General features: G+C 34.6%; 1 protein-coding gene across 1 annotated transcript in view; it reads right to left on the minus strand.

The window, feature by feature from the left end:
* Positions 1-235: 235 nt before the first annotated feature.
* The window catches only part of SLCO1A2 (solute carrier organic anion transporter family member 1A2), a 46,622-nt gene continuing 27,518 nt past the window's right edge, over positions 236-19,339 (minus strand). The window contains exons 11-14 of the mRNA XM_060112837.1: positions 12,915-13,087; positions 7,131-7,195; positions 6,443-6,560; positions 236-452 (exon numbers count right to left, since the gene is read on the minus strand). Coding sequence (XP_059968820.1) covers positions 236-452; positions 6,443-6,560; positions 7,131-7,195; positions 12,915-13,087 — 573 coding nt within the window. The remainder of the gene's footprint in view (positions 453-6,442; positions 6,561-7,130; positions 7,196-12,914; positions 13,088-19,339) is intronic.

A 19,339-nucleotide genomic window follows, 5' to 3' on the forward strand; every position in this document is an offset into this window, starting at 1 on the left:
GGTTCTGATATCTTACTTTGAAGGTTGTGTATAAATGTCCCTCTGAGGAAAATCTCAAATACCATTGTTCCTTCAGAAATACTATCAGTGAACATTTTTTCAACTTGAGTAAAGAAAAATGTTGAGGTTCTTAAAGACAAGGAAAAATTACCTGCAGTAAGTACCTCTATTGATTTTAAGAACAATTAAGTTGTAGTGTGTTCTCCAATTCTGCGAAGCATGATATAAAAGAGCATTATAGTTTAGTTTTCAATTCATCATCATTCAAAACTTTGGAATTTTGGTCCGTCTCTTTGCCCTCATTTTCCTTCCCTGTAAACTTGGCCTCAAGCATAGTTTCTGAAGAGGCATTTTCCTCTGGTAGATGATACTTCCTCAAAATAATGAGGATTAAAAAGGCTGGAATATAGCTTGATCCTCTTAGCACTGCTGGCAATCCAAGGTAGATGTATCTATCAAAAAATGTAAAACATATTAAAACTTATAAAGATAGTTTTGCATATTGTTAATTATTAATATTTTACTCTCATAAGGAGCAGCAGCTACTTGTTTTGCACGTCAACCTTATGAAGTAACCTCATGAACTCACTTATGAATTCTAATGTTTGCTAAAATGCGTTTTGGGATTCTTTATCTAGAAGATGGAAATTTATTTCCCTCTTTGCTTATCTTTTGTTACTGTTTTTATTTTATCTTTTTACATTGAATAGACTCCTCAATTTAAATTTAATACTGACGGGGATAGCAGTTTTACTTCAATATTTAGTAAGAATGCTTCCAAAGAATCACCACTAATTATAATATTTACTCCTGTGTTTTCTTAGATGATCTTAATCGGGTTAAGGAAGCTTCTTTCTCCTCTTCTGAGTTTGCTCAGAGTTTTAGTTGTGAATTTGTAAAATATCACTAAATCATTTTTCTGTATGTAATTAGCAGAATATCTAAGATTATTATTATAATTCTGTAACAAACCCTATTTGTTAGTTTTTATACCTTATTGGATTCAGTTTGATAATCTTTTGCATGTATATTTACAAGTAAAATCAGCTTATACTTTTTTCCTTATACTGAACTTGTCTAATGTCAATATCAAGGTTGCACTAGCTTTGTAAAATGAATTGGGAAATTTTCCCTCTCTTTTCGTTTCTAGGAATAACTCATATAATGCAGGAATCATCAGTTCATTGAAGGTTTGTAATACTTGCCTTAAAAGCTTCTGGACTTGATGTCTTTGGAAGATGAGAATTTTTGACTGATGCAAATTTTTTAAGTGGCTATGAAAATATTCATATTTTTTATATATTTATAGCAAAATTTGATAATATGTATTAATCTAGAAAACTATTTAACATGTTTCCAAATTATTATGTATAAAATTCCTAAGTCTCTGTACTTACATTTCCTTTTTAGTTCCTAATAGTGTTTATTTGTGCCTCTTCTCTTTCTTTATTTGCCTTTCCAGATTATTGTTATTATTATATTTCAATCTTTTAGAAAACACAGCTTTTTGGGAGTTACCTCTATGGTGTGTAGTCTATTTATTAATTTCTGCTTCTTATATTCATTTTCTATTTCTAAAATTTTCTTTTATTAGGAAACATTTCAAGAATGCAGGAAAAAAAGAGTTAAGCATATTTGTACTCACCATCCAGGTTTTTTAAATGATTAAATTTTGCCATTTTTGTTTCAGACCAGGTTAAAAGAAAATATTTAATTCCTGTGATCCTACTACATTCTAACCCATCCCAGGTATAACACTATGTTGAATTTTATGGATTTTGTTCCTAGTTTATTTTTATAGCTTTACAAAGTATGCATGTATCCATTCATAATTTATACAATTATTGTATATATTTTTACATTTTAAATAATTGGCATAATACTATATTTTTATTTTGAAAGTTTTTCTATCAACCCACCATTTTAAAACTAGGCTCATACATGTAGTTCTACATCATTTATTTTTAACTGTTGAACAACATTGTGATGTATGAACATGAAAGCAACTCTTCTGCCCCTTTCCTGTTTACCCATTTCTGTCCCCCTCTAACTTTAAAACCCTAATTATAGGAATGAAATCACTAAACAATTGAAACTAACTCCTGACTTAATGCTTTCTTTAACGCACACCATGCTTTGCCTAGCCTGTTAATTCTTTTCCTAGTTATAAAGAAGTAAGAGTGAAGAATTAAATAGTTAAAGAGTGGTTAGCTCTCTGCTCCCAACAGCTCCCTTAGCAACCTGCAGGCAGATCATTCAGGCAAGATAACATCCGAAGATAGAGTCAGCCAGTGTGCACTCGGTGGGAATGATGCAGAACAATCTCCTGCCTCCATGATTCACTGAGATTCTTCCCACCCTCACCACCCCCCCAACATTTTTTCCTTTAAAAACTGTCATGGCTAAGCAGAATCTTCGGATTTGGTCTCTGGACATGAGTCGACCTTCTCCCCAGATTGGCAGCTTTTCTGACTAAAGCACCTTTCCTTTCTACTGACACTGCTTCTCAGTGTATTGGCTTTTGAGTGGTGAGTAGCCGAACCTGAGTTCGGTAGCAAACACGCCATGGTTTATTATCCATTTTCCTGTGGGACGCTTTTGTTCAAATTTTTTAAAATATCAGCAAAACTGCAACAAGACTTTGTTGCCATGTCTCCTTGTGCATGTGAGCAAGAGTTTCTCTAAAATATGTGTAAGCATCTTAGAGGATGCAGCTTAGTAAATATTGCCTAAAGGTTCTTTTCAATAGTTTTTATTCACCGCCAGCAGTGTATGAGAGTTCTGGATGCTTCCAATTTGTGTTCTATCATTCTTCACTGTCTATGGTGTTTTCTGTTGCAAACATTTTTTAAAATTTTATATGTAGTCACATGTGACAATTTCTTGCTCTCTGGTTTGGGTTTTGGTTTCAACCCAAACCCAAAGCAGTAAGGATCATAAAGATATTAGGATCTATGGTTGTTGATGACCTATCTGCTATTGGTCTAATTGTTATTTCTTTATAAACCACATGTTTATTTCTCTGGGTAGTGTTTATGTTTTTTCTTTATCTTGAGCCTTTGTAATTTCACTCTGATATGTCTATTTAATTTATTCCATTAGTCATTTGAAGTGCACTTTTGATCTGAAAATGTATGTCTCTATTAAATTCTAATGAATTCTAAGCCATTAGTTCTTTATCTCTGCCATTTCCTCTATTCTCTGTCCTAGAAAATTTCTGAAATATATCCCTTTAACTGCTACTTGGTCTTTAACATTACTTATGTAGTTCATTTTTGTTGAATCCGTTCAAATCATTGATTTACATTCTAGATAAATTCTTCTGTACTCTCTTCCATTTCACCAATTCTTATCTTATGTTGACTTGAAATTTATTATGTATTTAGGATTCTTTTTATTTCACTGCTATCCATTTAATTGCTAATATTTCCAAGAGTTCTTTTTGATTTTCTGCTAGAATTTTTTCATAATTTCTTATTCATTTTTAATGGGTATTATGCCATCAATTTATTATTTTTAAACCTATCAAGCTGGTTAAACATACTTATTTTAAAGTCTTTGTCAGATTCTTACATTAGATTAAAATTCATCTGGAATAAAGTCATGTTTCAGTTGGTAGTTTGTGTGCTTGTCTTTCTTACTGTTGCATTTATTCATGTATTTTAACATTTCAGTTCACAAGCTCTTCTTGAGTATTCTGTTGTTGTTCTTTGTTTATTTTGGTTTTCTTTGCTGTTTTGTTTCTCTGTATTTGCTCTTCCAAATTTGATCATTCTCCCTTTGCTTATCCCAGTCCCCCAGGTTCTTAGGCCTTTCCTAGTTCTTTCCATAGTGATACTGGGAATAATCACAGAGGGAGCAGATCACTCAGTCTAGTTCTTGGGTGTATCTGTATCTTATTCCCTACTTAGTATCACTGCAATAACGTGCAAAAGGGTTTCTTTTTAAATCTCTTTTACAATGAGGTTTGCATTACTTTCCTATGGTTGCTGTTAGTTGGGTTTAAAAAAATCACTATATATCTACCAATAGATAATTTTTTGCATGATTGGATGGTTCAATCTTCTATAGTCTCACGAATTTTTCATCTGTATTTTATATTCACTTGTTGTAGAAGTGTGTTGAAAATTTCCACTAATTGTAGATTTCTTCTTGTAATTTTGTGAATTTTTGTTTTATATATTTGAGTTTATGTTGATAGATTTATATGGGTTCATGATTGTTATATATTTTTGGTGAAGTGCTTTTTTTATTATTAAGTAATACCCTTCTTTAATTCTATTAATTCTTTTCACTTTAAATTCTACTTTGTCTTACAGTCATTAATATAACAACAGAAGTTTGAATTAATATTTGTCTGGTATACATTTTCTGACCTTTATCTTCAACATTTCTTTGCATTATATTTTTAGGCTATCTCTTGTAAACAACATGTAGCTGGAATTTGGAAAACTTCAATATGAAAGGCATTATCCTTTAAGAAGCAAGTTCAATTAGTTTACATTTATTGCAAAACCTGGTATATTTAGGCTTTATTTTCAATTATTTTCTGTGTTTTTATTTTCCCATGCCTTACTTCCATCAAATTTTCCTTAATCCTTTCCCCGCTTTTCATTAGATGGTAATAAATGTAAGTGATCATCCTTACATTTTTGGCCAATTTTTAAGTTAGTCAGTATTTCTGTTCTCAAGAACTGTAAAAGAGTCCTAGATCTTACCTGGATTTTAAGCTAACAAGTTAGTCTGCCATAGCTGCATGGAAGCTGGCAGAAGATACAAGCCTCCATGGTCAGAGACAAAGGACTTTTTTACAACAATCAGCACAAGCTTCATGTTCAGGTTAGTTTTCACCCCCCAAGTCCCGAAGTGGAGACTCAGGAGACCCAGGTGGATGCTGTGCACCCACTGGGTTCGGGTCGCAGCTAAGCAATCCTGAGTTTAGGAAATCCCTATCATTTAAATGGGTTGCAAGCAAATCTGCCAACATTTGCCCCAGAGGGAGATGTTACCTTTATCATCCTGGACAGAAATCTCTGCTCCAGAGGGAAAGACCATTTTTATATTCCAAGGTCACTTACTGTTCAAACATCTTTGAAAAGATAGTTCAGAACAAAAGCTTCTGCTGACAAGATATGCCAAAATTCAAGGAACCCATGAAGAATTGTCCATCAACATGTAACTCCTGTTTCTACATTGTATTAGTTTCTGATGAATTTTCTCATGAGTACACTTCATTGGTCACTCTAATTCACCTGACTGACAGAGGATGGTACCAAATATAATAATTTTGTCTGAAATAGCATTTAATCAAAGCTACTATAAACAGGAATCAAAGCAGCAGGATGAGGCCAACCTACACTAGGGATCCTTGGCTTTCCTTAATTGTGATGCAAACCCATTGCATGCACAGCATGTATCTGTGCCCACCTCCATATTACCCCTGTGGAACTTTAGGGGAAAGGGGAACTGATGAAAACATGAATCGCATTCTGTCTGCTCTCTTCACAGTTCTTGACATATATCCTTTTACTGAGCAAGAGAAGACCTTAGACTATTTTAAATAATGCTAAATCATTTCTGGAAAATGAGTTTTCTTACTGCCCCATAAGGAGAAATTAATATAAATTTAAACAAAATCCAGGTCTCCAACTGGAAAAGAATGTGAAAATAAAAAGAGAAAAATGGAAGAGTTTTGTTAAAAAACAGGTTAATATTATTATATGAGGTTTGTTCAAAATCAGGTCTGTTATTAAAAAAAATAAAGCTTTAAGAGACATGAAGAATATTGTGTCAGTGAAATTTAATAAGGGAGAAAAAATACCACTTTAAAGATCAGAAGTGGATAGTGAAAGGAAGTAAGGATTTAACCTAGTAAGATGTTGAAATGATGTAGGATTAAATGGGGATACTTGAGAGTAATATAATTTAGATAGGTAGCTTTTGTACAGCCATGACCTTCAACAATATATTGATTGCAGCCAATTTAAGGAACAAGCTTTTTTTTTTTTTTTTTTTTTTTGCGGTATGCGGGGCTCTCACTGTTGTGGCCTCTCCCGTTGCGAAGCACAGGCTCCAGACGCGCAGGCTCAGCGGCCATGGCTCACGGGCCTAGCCGCTCCGTGGCATGTGGGATCTTCCCGGACCAGGGCACGAACTCGCATCCCCTGCATCAGCAGGCGGACTCTCAGCCACTGAACCACCAGGGAAGCCCAAGGAACAAGCTTTTGAAAGGCACCCATGCTTATATTTATCAAGTACTTTGAAAATATTGAGGAAATAAAATTCTAGTATATAAATAAGTATTGGAGATACAGTACCACTAGCTATTCTGGAAACAAAGGCAAAAGTAATCTAGTCCCTTGACAAAGAAAATGTTAGATATGAATGGTACCAATTTACACACTGTCTATGCTTAGAAAGCAATTTAAAAAATTATCTTTACCTGAAGTTGGTGGAATCATATATCCTACATGCCCCTGACTCACCACATTTCAAAGTACCCCAGTGTAAACATGTGGAGTCCACTAAAGCTCCAAAATATATAGGTGCGGGAATTCCAGCTACAATTAAAAGGGAGAAAGAAGAATCCATTAGCAAGGTAAGAAGATATATTGTTTTGTTGGGAAACATTTTAACTTTATTCGTAGGACAAATAAAGTTTAACAAAATATACATCTATTGCTTTAAATTTTACTTTTACAAACTGGAAGTTACTTTTACTGTAAAGTTTTTAGATTATAAAAAATTAGTAATCTGAAGGATAAATGCAAAATAAAAATCATCAGTAGAGAAAAACACTGAATTAATGATTCTTTACATTTTTTTCTGCAATGTTTTGGGCCAATCACATGCACGTTATACTTTAACAAAGCATTTCCTGTTCCTTTGCTTTTCAAATTGCATTGATGAAAAGCAATTGATGAAAAGTGGAATTAAGGTCAGATAGGCCTTTTTCAAATAAAAAAGAAAAGTTCTCTATTTCTTTTTGTTCTTCATTCTCACACTAATTACAAAGTGCTGTTTACAAGCAGAAGGGATATTTGCTAGACTGTTACTCTGAGGGAGTGATTTCATCTACTTAGAATTTAATAGTGGTCTGATTTGATGTTGGGAAAAATAACTATTTTTACCTAATACCCTTGTGCAAAATGCATGTAATCCCACACCAAGAGACTTCTCTTCAGGCTTGATACACCTAAAAAATAAATGAATTCATAAATTTAAAAAGTAGACATTTAAAATCTACCACAGTTTCTTAAAAGAACTGTTTGTGTGCTAGTAACACACTGAGCCTTAGAAAATTTTCCTGCCTGCTCAGGTCTTGGTTATTCAAGGCCTGATTATCCAGTTCATAACCTTCACAGGAGCCCCACCTCTGGTCCTTGGCATTTTATCCATCACTTTTTGCTCATTCATTTCTATCATAAAGTTATCAAGGAAGAAAATGTTTCATATCAGTTGATTTCTACCCCAGTATCCTCTTCTTGAATAGTATTTCTTGATTCTGATGGTTAAAACTTTAGCCTAAAACAAAAACAATGCAACCCTAGGTGTATTTAAATTATTTGTATTAACAAAATACAGAAAAGCCAAGAATTTTAAAAAATAAATGTAAGGAGAAAAGAAAGCCAGAATAAAAATTTTCAAAGGAAAGTGATGAAAAAAATCCAAAGCAAACATATTTTAAGTGACTTGGTATCTTTTCAAGAGTGGCACAGATTCCTCCATTCTCTCCAGAAATTCCCTGATGTTTTCACTGTTGCCTGAAATTCCTATGAGTAGAAATGAAGACTATAATTCCCTAATGGCATTTTTTGTGCTCCACTCACTTCAGCATCAGCATGGCTACCTGCTCCAAGAATTCACTTGGAGAGTTCCTCTGTATTCCCTTCCCTTCTTTGATTAACTCAAAGCTGAGAAAATGAAAGCAGCTTTCTTCACAAAAGGACACAGTACATTTTTAGCAAAAATATCATATTATTGGCATTTTCTTGGCATAAGTATTTTACCAATTCAAATAACTCTTCAGTGTCATAGACTCAGATACAGTTGATCTGGTCATTATCTATCTAACATGTAGATTATTTAGACAGCATCAAGGATTTTACTAAGAAGGAAGTAAGAAAAGCCAGGAGACATAGCATGACCCTCTTGCTCCCATAGTTACCATTTAATACAGAAAATAGGGCATTTACATTTTACTGAAGAATTTTTCTTTCTCTTCTATTTCTAATATACCACCTTATGATCTCACAAAAGCATGAAATCCTTATAGCTAAGAAATTGTAAACAGTTTAAACTGTTCTCCAAATGCTGTCACTATTTGATATTGATAACAACATTAATTCTAGAATCCAGAAATAAGAAAGAAAAATTAAAATGCAAATTATGGGAAAAGGCTGAGAGAAATTAAAATAGTTCTTAAAAACTGGCAGAGTAGCATAGATGTTGCATCCGTCTACCATCATGGTAGGAGATCCATGAAGATTCCACAAAAATAGAGAAAAGCCCAAGTATATCCATAAAAATCCAGGTGTTAAATTCAACAATGTGATCTTGGCAAGAGCTGCAGGAAAAGAGTAAAGATATGAAGAGAGCTGAGAACATGATTAAGTATTCATCTCAATAGAAAGTAGATATTATTACTGAAAAGTTTTGAAATTGATAGGTAAAACAGAAATGTAGCTAATAATTTCAATAATCAGGCTAGCTATTGGAAAGGTATGACTTTTAAAGCAGCAGAAGAAAATCCAATAAATACAATGGAAAGCAAAAAAAGAAGCAAAAAGTCAAATAAATAGAATATATGAAATAAAGTGGCAAAAGAGCCCTATCACATTAATTACAATAAATATAAGTGGGTTAAACTCACCAATCAGAAATTACAAAATCAGATCTAGCATATTGTCTATAAAGTGAAATAGAAGATTGAAGATTGAAAAGAAAGGGAAGGAAAAAGGTGTAACAGGAAGCAGTGAACCAAAGGAAAGCCAGTACTGCAATTTTAATAAGAGACAAAATAGAATTGCCTGAAAGAAATGACTAAAAGATAAAGAAGAAAATTAAGTGCTACTAATAATAATAGCCTCCAAATATATAAATTAAAAAACTGACAGAATTATAGGAAGGAATACATCAGCAATTTAAAAAGATTTTAACATCCATCTCCAAAAAACTGTTCAATTAAGCAGACAAAAAACAAGCATAGACTTACAAAATTTAGATAACACAGTGATTAACTTCAATCCAAGAAATATGGAAACTGTATATCCAAAATGCAGAAGTTACACTTTCTTTTCAGAAACACATGAAACACTCAAAAATTGAACATGCATTATGCCCCAAAGAAAGCCACAATATTTCCCCCCCAAACCCCACATCTGTCAGATTATATTCTCTGAACGTGAAAATGAAATAACAATAATAAAGGATACCTATAGAAATTTCTCATAGATACGGAAATTATATAACACATAAATAAATTTTGGTTTGGTGGAGCAAACATAAAAGATATTACAAAAGAGTTAGAAGTAAACTTCATGGAAAATACTAGTTCAGATATAACTAAAGCAATACTTGCAAGGAAATGTATGATTTTATTTACATTAATCAAAATGAACAGATTATCTAAGTGTTAAACTCAAATAGTTGGATAAAGAAAAACAGAGCAAACCCAAAAGGAAAAAAAATTTAAAATAAATAAAATTAGGAGCAGAAATAGATGAAATAAAGATTATCAAAACCAAAAACTGGTTCTTTAAAAAAGAAAAATAAAACAGCCTCTGGCAACAATAATCAAGAAAAAAATAAAGAAGATGCAATAAACAAAATACAGGAAAAAATGGAAAATCCTTCAGATATATCAGAGAATATCAGAATGATAAAAGAATATTATAAACACCATACACTGACAAGTATACAACTGGCATAAGCAGATACAGAAAATGTGAATAGACACTAACATTAAATAAATGAAAATAATAACCAAGTATCACTGACCAAATAAGCCCAAAGTACAAATAGTTTTAAGGTGAATTCATAAAACTTTCAACAAACAGATATTTAATGCAACTTGTTCCAGAAGTTTAAAAATAGAAAATTTATTAATTTATTTTGTGGGCCTAGAAAGATTCCAAAAAAACAAACAAAAAAGAATAGAAAATAAAAGGTATGTTTTACTTATCAACATAGATATAATTTTAAATAAATTATTATTTAAATCAAATCATATATAAAAATATATTGTGATTAAGTATGGTTTTTCTTAGATATGCAAGCAGTTCAATGTAGAAAAAAACTATCACTTTTTTCCACTACACTAAAACTACTGAGTTGGAAGATTATATGCAGATTTTTTCCTAGATGAAGAAAAATATATTTGATAATTTAATACTGATTCTATTATTAAAAACTCAGAAACTAGATGAAAACTCATACTAAAAATCTATAGCAAGCATCATATTTAATGGAAAAATTTTACATGGTTTCCATTAAAATTAGAAAAGAACAAGAATACTCACTATCACCAAATAGTTTAACACAGTTTTGGAGGTCCAAGCTGATGCTGTAAGAAAATTTTTAAAACCTAAGATGTGTAAGGTTTGGAAGTGAAGAGATAAAACTCTCCATATGTGCACATATTTCTACACAGAAAACCTAACAAAATCAACAAGTTATTAGAACAAATAAGAAAACTTGCTGGATAAAAAGTAAACTTTAAAAAATCAACAGCATTCCTCTAAACCAACAATAACCAACTAGAAAATATAAAAGAAAATAACATCATGTTAAATTACAAATAAGTACATCTCCATATATGTATGTTTGGATATATATGGGTACATATATATTTGCAATTGTACATGGTACCATTTTGTGTGTGTGTGTATATATATATATATATATATAATATACGTGTGTGTGTGTGTGTGTGTGTGTGTGTGTGTGTGTAGTATCTATAAAGGAAATTTTAAATAAATGGAAAAATATTCCATGTTCACAAATATTTGATGTCAGAGTTTCTCCAATTAATATATAGAATCCATACAATCAAAATTCATATGTGAGTATAAAGATCCATGCATTGATAGCTAAATCAATTTAGGAAGAAAAGAATAAAGGAAGAGTGAAGGTGAAAGTGGTGGGTGGGTGAGGAAGAGCTACTGTATGAGACATTAACATATGCAATGTCACTGGTATGAGAACAAGTAAACTGTGGAACAGAATAAGAATGAAAATGGCCCATGTTATATAAGAACTAAATATGATAAAGATGGCACCACAAATCAATGGAAAAAAGACCTCTTATTTGTGCTGTGATGCTGGGAAAGCTACTTTATCTTTTGGAGAAAAATAACACTGAATATCTCTCTCCCTTGAGCCACACATAAAGATAGACTTGTGATGACTTAAAGAACTAGGTAAAGCTGTATAGCTGGTAGGATAAAATTTAGGGGAATACTTTTATAAATTAGGAATATGGAAACCTTTTTGAAATGTGACTCCCCAATACGCAAACCTTAAGGCAAGAAAATTGTTAGATTTCACTACAACAAAATTTAGGATTTAATTTCATAAAAAATACTATGAAAAAAATCAAAGGAAAGATGAGAGACCAGGAAAAGATAATTGTATCAAGTAAACAATATTACATTAATGTCTATAATTCACCAAGAAAAGTATAGGAATTATAATGAAAATGGGCAAAAATAATGAATAAGCATCTTGAAGCAAAAGCATTAATAGCTAGAAAAAAGTTTGAAGAAATTCTTAAACTCATTGAATTAGGAAATCACATATTAAAACATCAGTGAGCTACCAATTTACGCCCATTGGAAGAGTCAAAGTCAGAAAGTTCAATAATTCTAAGTGTTGGTGAGGCTATAAGGAAGTAGAAATTCCCATGCATTGATGGTACAAGAATAACTCATAAGTACTAGCAGTACTTGGTGAATTTATGTATCCATGTGCCTTTTGAACCAAAACAAATTTATGGCACAACACTATTTGTTTGAATATAAAACACAATACACAAAAAACTTAATATTTTACAAAGGAAAATATGTATTTAAGAACGTATGTCTATCATATTAATATAGATGCCGGTGGTGATAGGAAGTGGGGAATGGAATGAAAAAAATTAAAATAAAGTGAAATAAAACAAGAGGGAAACCTTACCTCACCTAGGATAAACTATGAACTGAGAATTATGATCAACTTAACTCTGCTTCAAGATGAAGAAAAGAGAAAACAATGCACTTTGTTTACTACACATGTTTAGAATTGTTTACAAGGCATGAAGCTGCTGTAATTGGAAAAATACATGTAATAAAACTAAGTCTGAATCCTAGCTCTGCAATTTCCTAGTTTCAGTAAGCCCTTCAATGTTTGTGTCTCACAGTAGCCTTATAAGACAGTTGAGCATTCATTATATATCCATTTTTTAATTAAAGATAAAAGGAGCTCAGAAAGATCAATTGACCTGCCTTTTGCCCTGTGGGTAGTAATTGGTGAAACTGAGACTTCCGACAGCATTAAACTCTGCTGTCCTATAGGTTGAACTATAAGAAATGACAGCTAGGCAACCACTCTGTACCTAGGAAAATGATCATTTCATATGGTTTACCCTAAAATATAAATGTGTCTCTTCTTGCATTAAACAATGAGAGGTTCACTAATTTAACTCTAATAAATAAGGTAGGAAAGATAGGGAGGGAAATACCATCAGATAAACATTTTTATTGCTAACTTTAAAATTTGGTAAAATTCAACAATGCTTAATGGGAAAGTCTTAATAAATGGTATATATAGAGCACCAGGTTCTTAGATACTGTGGACTTAAGTGGCTTTCTTAGAAAAAGCTCCCTAACTAAACAACCAGAAATAAATCTAAATAAAGAAAATAATTCTTGTACCTCAGGAGAACCATATATCCAGGGATGGCAGATAAAGAATAGATGAAACTGCTGACCACTGACAAGATTAAAAAGTACTGGAGCATCATGGAACAGTCCTGTCCCTTGTCACATAGCCCAAGAACTGCAGATGAATTTCCTGGTGTTTGAATGCAGCTACAATTTTGGAACACCTGTCAAAAATAATATATTATCCTATTTAAGGAAGGAAAGTTTTGAATACAAATCTCAAATATTTTCTGCATTCCCAATTAGATCAAGATAGACAGTTGGTTCCCTTTGTTCTCATATCCTTTATTGTGTCTCAGGATTATCTCGTGAAACAAAAAGTAGAAGGGTGGTTTCCGAAAAAGGGTATTTCTTTCTAAATTTCAGTACATTTGCAATAGCTCTGTTGCCTAAAAGTCATGCTTTTTAGAAACACATGCTGTTTTGCCACATGATAAATATGACAAATAAAATTTGTTTCAGAATGCTCAGTTGAAATATTTACTTACCAATAAACAAAGTTTTATTTCCAAAAATATAGTTTATTTCACAAACAGAACAAAGTCAACCCTTTTTGAATTCTTATGTTCCCAGGTTTCAATAAGAATCAAAATTTGGAAGGCGGAACTTCAAGATGGCGGAACAGTAAGACGTGGAGATCGCCTTCCTCCCCATAAATACATCAGAAATACATCTACATGTGGAACAGCTCCTACAGAACACCTACTGAATGCTGGCAGAAGACCACAGACTTCCCAAAAGGTAAGTAACTCCCCATGTAGCTGGGTAGGGCAAAAGAAAAAAGAAAAAACAGAGACAAAAGAATAGGGGCAGATCTGCACCTCTGGGAGGGAGCCGTGAAGGAGGAAAGGTTTCCACACACTAGGAAGCCCCTTCGCGGGCAGAGAGACTGCGGGTGGTGGAGGGGGGAAGCTTTGGTGCCGTGGAGGAGAGCGCAGCAACAGGGGTGCGGAGGGCAAAGCGGAGAGATTCCTGCACAGAGGATCGGTGCCAACCGGCACTCACCAGCCCGAGAGGCTTCTCTGCTCGGCCGCCAGGGCGGGTGGGGATGGGAGCTGAGGCTCGGGCTTCGGTCGGATCGCAGGGAGAGGACTGGGGTTGGCGGCGTGAACACAGCCTGAAGGGGCTAGTGCACCACAGCTGGCCAGGAGGGAGTCCGGGAAAAAGTCTGGAGCTGCCAAAGAGGCAAGAGGCTTTTTCTTGCCTCTTTGTTTCCTGGTGCGCGAGGAGAGGGGATTAAGAGTGCTGCTTAAAGGAGCTCCAGAGACGGGCGCGAACCGCGGCTAAAAGCGCGGACCCCAGAGATGGGCCTGAGACGCTAAGGCTGCTGCTGCCGCCAGCAAGAAGCCTGTGTGCGAGCACAGGTCACTCTCCACACCTCCCCTCCCAAGAGCCTGTGCAGCCTGCCACTGCCAGGGTCCCGGGATCCAGGGACAACTTCCCCAGGAGAACACACGGCGTGCCTCAGGCTGGTGCAACGTCACGCTGGCCTCTGCCGCCGCAAGCTCGCCCCGCACTCCGTGCCCCTCCCTCCCCCCAAGCCTGAGTGAGCCAGAGTCCCCGAAGCAGCTGAAGCAGCTGCTCTTTAACCCCGTCGCTCTGAGCGAAGAACAGACTCCCTCAGGCGACCTACACGCAGAGGCGGTGCCAAATCCAAAGCTGAACCCCGGGAGCTGTAAGAACAAAGAAGAGAAAAGGAAATCCCTCCCAGCAGCCTCAGGAGCAGCGGATTAAATCTCCACAGTCAACTTGATATACCTGCATCTGTGGAATACCTGAATAGACAACGAATCATACCAAATTGAGGAGGTGGACTTTGGGAGCAACAACATATATATATATATAATGTATTTTAATCCTTTTTCTCTTTTGTGACTGTGTATGTGTATGCTTCTGTGTGTGATTTTGTCTGTATAGCTTTGCTTTTACCATTTGTCCTAGGGTTCTGTCTGTCCTTTTTTTTTTTTTAAGTATAGTTTTTAGCACTTGTTATCATTGGTGTATTTGGTTTTTGGTTTAGTTGCTCTCTTACTTTTTTTTTTTACTTTTTATGACTTAAAAACATTTTTTAATAAGTATTTTTATTTAAATTATTTTATTTTATGTTATTTTATTTTATCTTCTACTTTCTTTCTTTCTTTTTTTTTTCTGCCATTTACTCTGAGCTATGTGGATGACAGGATCTTGGTGCTCCAGCCAGGCGTCAGGGCTGTGCCTCTGAGGTAGGAGTGCCAAGTTCAGGACACTGATCCACAAGAGACCTCCCAGCTCTACATAATATCAAACGGTGAAAATCTGCAGGAGATCTCCATGTCAATGCCAAGACCCAGCTTCACTGAATGACAAGCAAGTTAGAGTGCTGGACACCCTATGCCAAACAACTAGAAGGACAGGAACACAACCCCATCCATTAGCAGAGAGGCTGCCTAAAATCATAGTAAGGCCACAGACACCCCAAAACACACCACCAGACGTGGCCCATCAGAAAGAAAAGATCCAGCCTCATCCACCAGAACACAGGCACTAGTCCCCTCCACCAGGAACACTACACAACCCACTGAACAAACTTTAGCCGCTGGGGACAGACACAAAAGACCTACAATAACAAACCCAAAACAAGAAAATGGGAATAGGAACATACATATCGATAATTACCTTAAATATAAATGGATTAAATGCTCCAACCAAAAGACATAAACTGGCTGAATGGATACAAAAACAAGACCCGTATATATGCTGTCTACAAGAGACCCACTTCAGACCTAGGGACACATACGGACTGATAGTGAGGGGATGGAAAAAGATATTCCATGCAAATGGAAATCAAAAGAAAGCTGGAGTAGCAATTCTCATATCAGACAAAATAGACTTTAAAATAAAGACTATTACAAGAGACAAAGAAGGACACTACATAATGATCAAGGGATCAATCCAAGAAAAAGATATAACCATTGTAAATATTTATGCACCCAACATAGGAGCACCTCAATATATAAGGCAAATACTAAAAGCCATAACAGGAGAAATCAACAGTTACACAATCATAGTAGGAGACTTTAACATCCACTTTCACCAATGGACATATCATCCAAAATGAAAATGAATAAGAAAACACAAGGTTTAAATGATACATTAAACAAGATGGAGATAATTGATATTTATAGGACATTCCATCCAAAAACAACAGAATACACATTCTTCTCAAGTGCCCATGGAACATTCTGCAGGATAGATCATATCTTGAAATCGTATCAAGTATCTTTTCTGACCACAATGCTATGAGACTAGATACCAATTACAGGAAAAAAATCTGTAAAAAATACAAACACATGGACGCTAAACAGTACACTACTTAATAACCAAGAGATCACTGAAGAAATCAAAGAGGAAATCAAAAAATACCTAGAAACAAATGACAATGAAAACACAATGACCCAAAACCTATGGGATGCAGCAAAAGCAGTTCTAAGAGGGAAGTTTATAGCAATACAATCCTACCTTAAGAAACAAGAAACATCTCAAATACACAACCTAACTTACACCTAAAGCAATTAGAGAAAGAACAAAAAAGCCCCAAAGTTAGCTGAAGGAAAGAAATCATAAAGATCAGATCAGAAATAAATGAAAAAGCAATGAAGGAAATGATAGCAAAGATCAATAAAACTAAAAGCTGGTTCTTTGAGAAAATAAACAAAATTGATAAACCATTAACCAGACTCATCAAGTAAAAAAGGGAGAAGACTCAAATCAATAGAATTAGAAATGAAAAAGGAGAAGTAACAACTGACACTGCAGAAATACAAAAGATCATGAGAGATTACTACAAGCAACTCTTTGCCAATAAAATGGCCAACCTGGAAGAAATGGACAAATTCTTAGAAAAGCAGAACCTTCTGAGGCTGAACCAGGAAGAAATAGAAAATATAAACAGACCAATCACAAACACTGAAGTTGAAACTGTGATTAAATATCTTCCAACAAACAAAAGCCCAGGTCCAGATAGCTTCACAGGCGAATTCTATCAAATATTTATCAAAGAGCTAACACCTATCCTTCTCAAACTCTTCCAACATATAGCAGAGGGAGGAACACTCCCAAACTCATTCTATGAGGCCACCATCACCCTGATACCAAAACGAGACAAAGATGTCCCAAACAAAGAAAACTACAGGCCAATATCACTGATGAACATAGATGAAAAAATCCTCAACAAAATACTAGCAAACATAATCCAACAGCACATTAAAAGGATCACACACCATGATCAAGTGGGGTTTATCCCAGGAATGCGAGGATTCTTCAATATATGCAAATCAAGCAATGTGATACACCATACTAAACTGAAGAAGAAAAACCATATGATCATCTCAATCGATGCAGAGAAAGCTTTCAACAAAAGTCAACACCCATTTATGATAAAAACCTTCCAGAAAGTAGGCATAGAGGGAACTTTCCTCAACATAATAAAGGCCATATATGACAAACCCACAGCCAACATCGTCCTCAAGGGTGAAAAACTAAAATCATTTCCACTAAGATCAGGAACAAAACAAGGTTGCCACTCTCACCACTATTACTCAACATAGTTTTGGAAGTTTTAGCCACAGCAATCAGAGAAGAAAAAGAAATAAAAGGAATCCAAATCAGAAAAGAAGAAGTAAAGCTGTCACTGTTTGCAGATGACATGATACTATACATAGAGATTCCTAAACATGCTACCAGAAAACTATTAGAGCTACTCAATGAATTTGGTACAGTAGCAGGATACAACATTAATGCACAGAAATCTCTTGCATTCTTATACACTAATGATGAAAAATCTGAAAGAGAAATTAGGAAACACTCCCATTTACCATTGCAACAAAAAGAATAAAATATCTAGGAATAAACCTACCTAAGGAGACAAAAGACCTGTATGCAGAAAATTATAAGACACTGATGAAAGAAATTAAAGATGATACAAATAGATGGAGAGGTATACCATGCTCTTGGATTGGAAGAATCAACATTGTGAAAATGACTCTACTACCCAAAGCAATCTACAGATTCAATGCAATCCCTATGAAACTACCAGTGGCATTTTTCACAGAACTAGAACAAAAAATTTCACAATTTGTATGGAAACACAAAAAAACCCGAATAAACAAAGCAATCTTGAGAAAGAAAAAGGGAGCTGGAGGAATCAGGCTCCCTAACTTCAGACTATACTACAAAGCTACAGTAATCAAGACAATATTATAGTGGCACAAAAACAGAAATATAGATCAGTGGAACAGGATAGAAAGCCCAGAGATAAACCCATGCACATATGGTCCCCTTATCTTTGATAAAGGAGGCAAGCATATACAGTGGAGAAAAGATAGCCTCTTCAATAAGTGGTGCTGGGATAACTGGACAGCTACATGTAAAAGAATGAAATTAGAACACTCCGTAACACCATACACAATAACAAACTAAAAATGGATTAAAGACCTACATATAAGGCCAGACATTATCAAACTCCTAGAGGAAAACATAGGCAGAACACTCTATGACATAAATCACAGCAAGATCCTTTTTGACCCACCTCCTAGAGAAATGGAAATTAAAAAAATAAACAAATGAGACTTAATGAAACTTAAAAGCTTTAGCACAGAAAAGGAAACCATAAACAAGACAAAAAGACAACCCTCAGAATGGGAGAAAATATTTGCAAATGAAGCAACTGACAAAGGATTAAGCTCCAAAATTTACAAGTAGCTCATGCAACTCAATATCAAAAAAACAAACAACCCAATCCAAAAATGGGCAGAAGACCTAAATAGATATTTCTCCAAAGAAGGTATACAGATTGCCACAAACACATGAAAGAATGCTCAACATCATTAATCATTAGAGAAATGCAAATCAAAACTGCAATGAGATATCATCTCACACTGGTCAGAATGGCCATCATCAAAAAATCTACCAACAATAAATGCTGCAGAGGGTGTGGAGAAAAGGGAACCCTCTTGCACTGTTGGTGGAAATGTAAATTGATACAACCACTATGGAGTACAGTATGGAGGTTCCTTAAAAGACTAAAAATAGAAGTACCATATGACCCAGCAATCCCACTACTGGGCATATACCCTGAGAAAACCATAATTCAAAAAGAGTCATGTACCACAATGTTCATTGCAGCTCTATTTACAATAGCCAGGACATGGAAGCAACCAAAGTGTCCATCAACAGATGAATGGATAAAGAAGACGTGGCACATATATACAATGGAATATTACTCAGCCAGAAAAAGAAATGAAATTGAGTTATTTGTAGTGAGGTGGACGGACATAGAGTCTGTCATACAGAGTGAGGTAAGTCAGAAACAGAAAAACAAATACTGTATTCTAACACATATATATGGAATCTAAAAAAAAAAAAAAAAAGGTCCTGAA

Source organism: Mesoplodon densirostris, chromosome 11 (genome assembly GCF_025265405.1).
Source record: "Mesoplodon densirostris isolate mMesDen1 chromosome 11, mMesDen1 primary haplotype, whole genome shotgun sequence".
Classification (NCBI taxonomy): domain Eukaryota; kingdom Metazoa; phylum Chordata; class Mammalia; order Artiodactyla; family Ziphiidae; genus Mesoplodon; species Mesoplodon densirostris.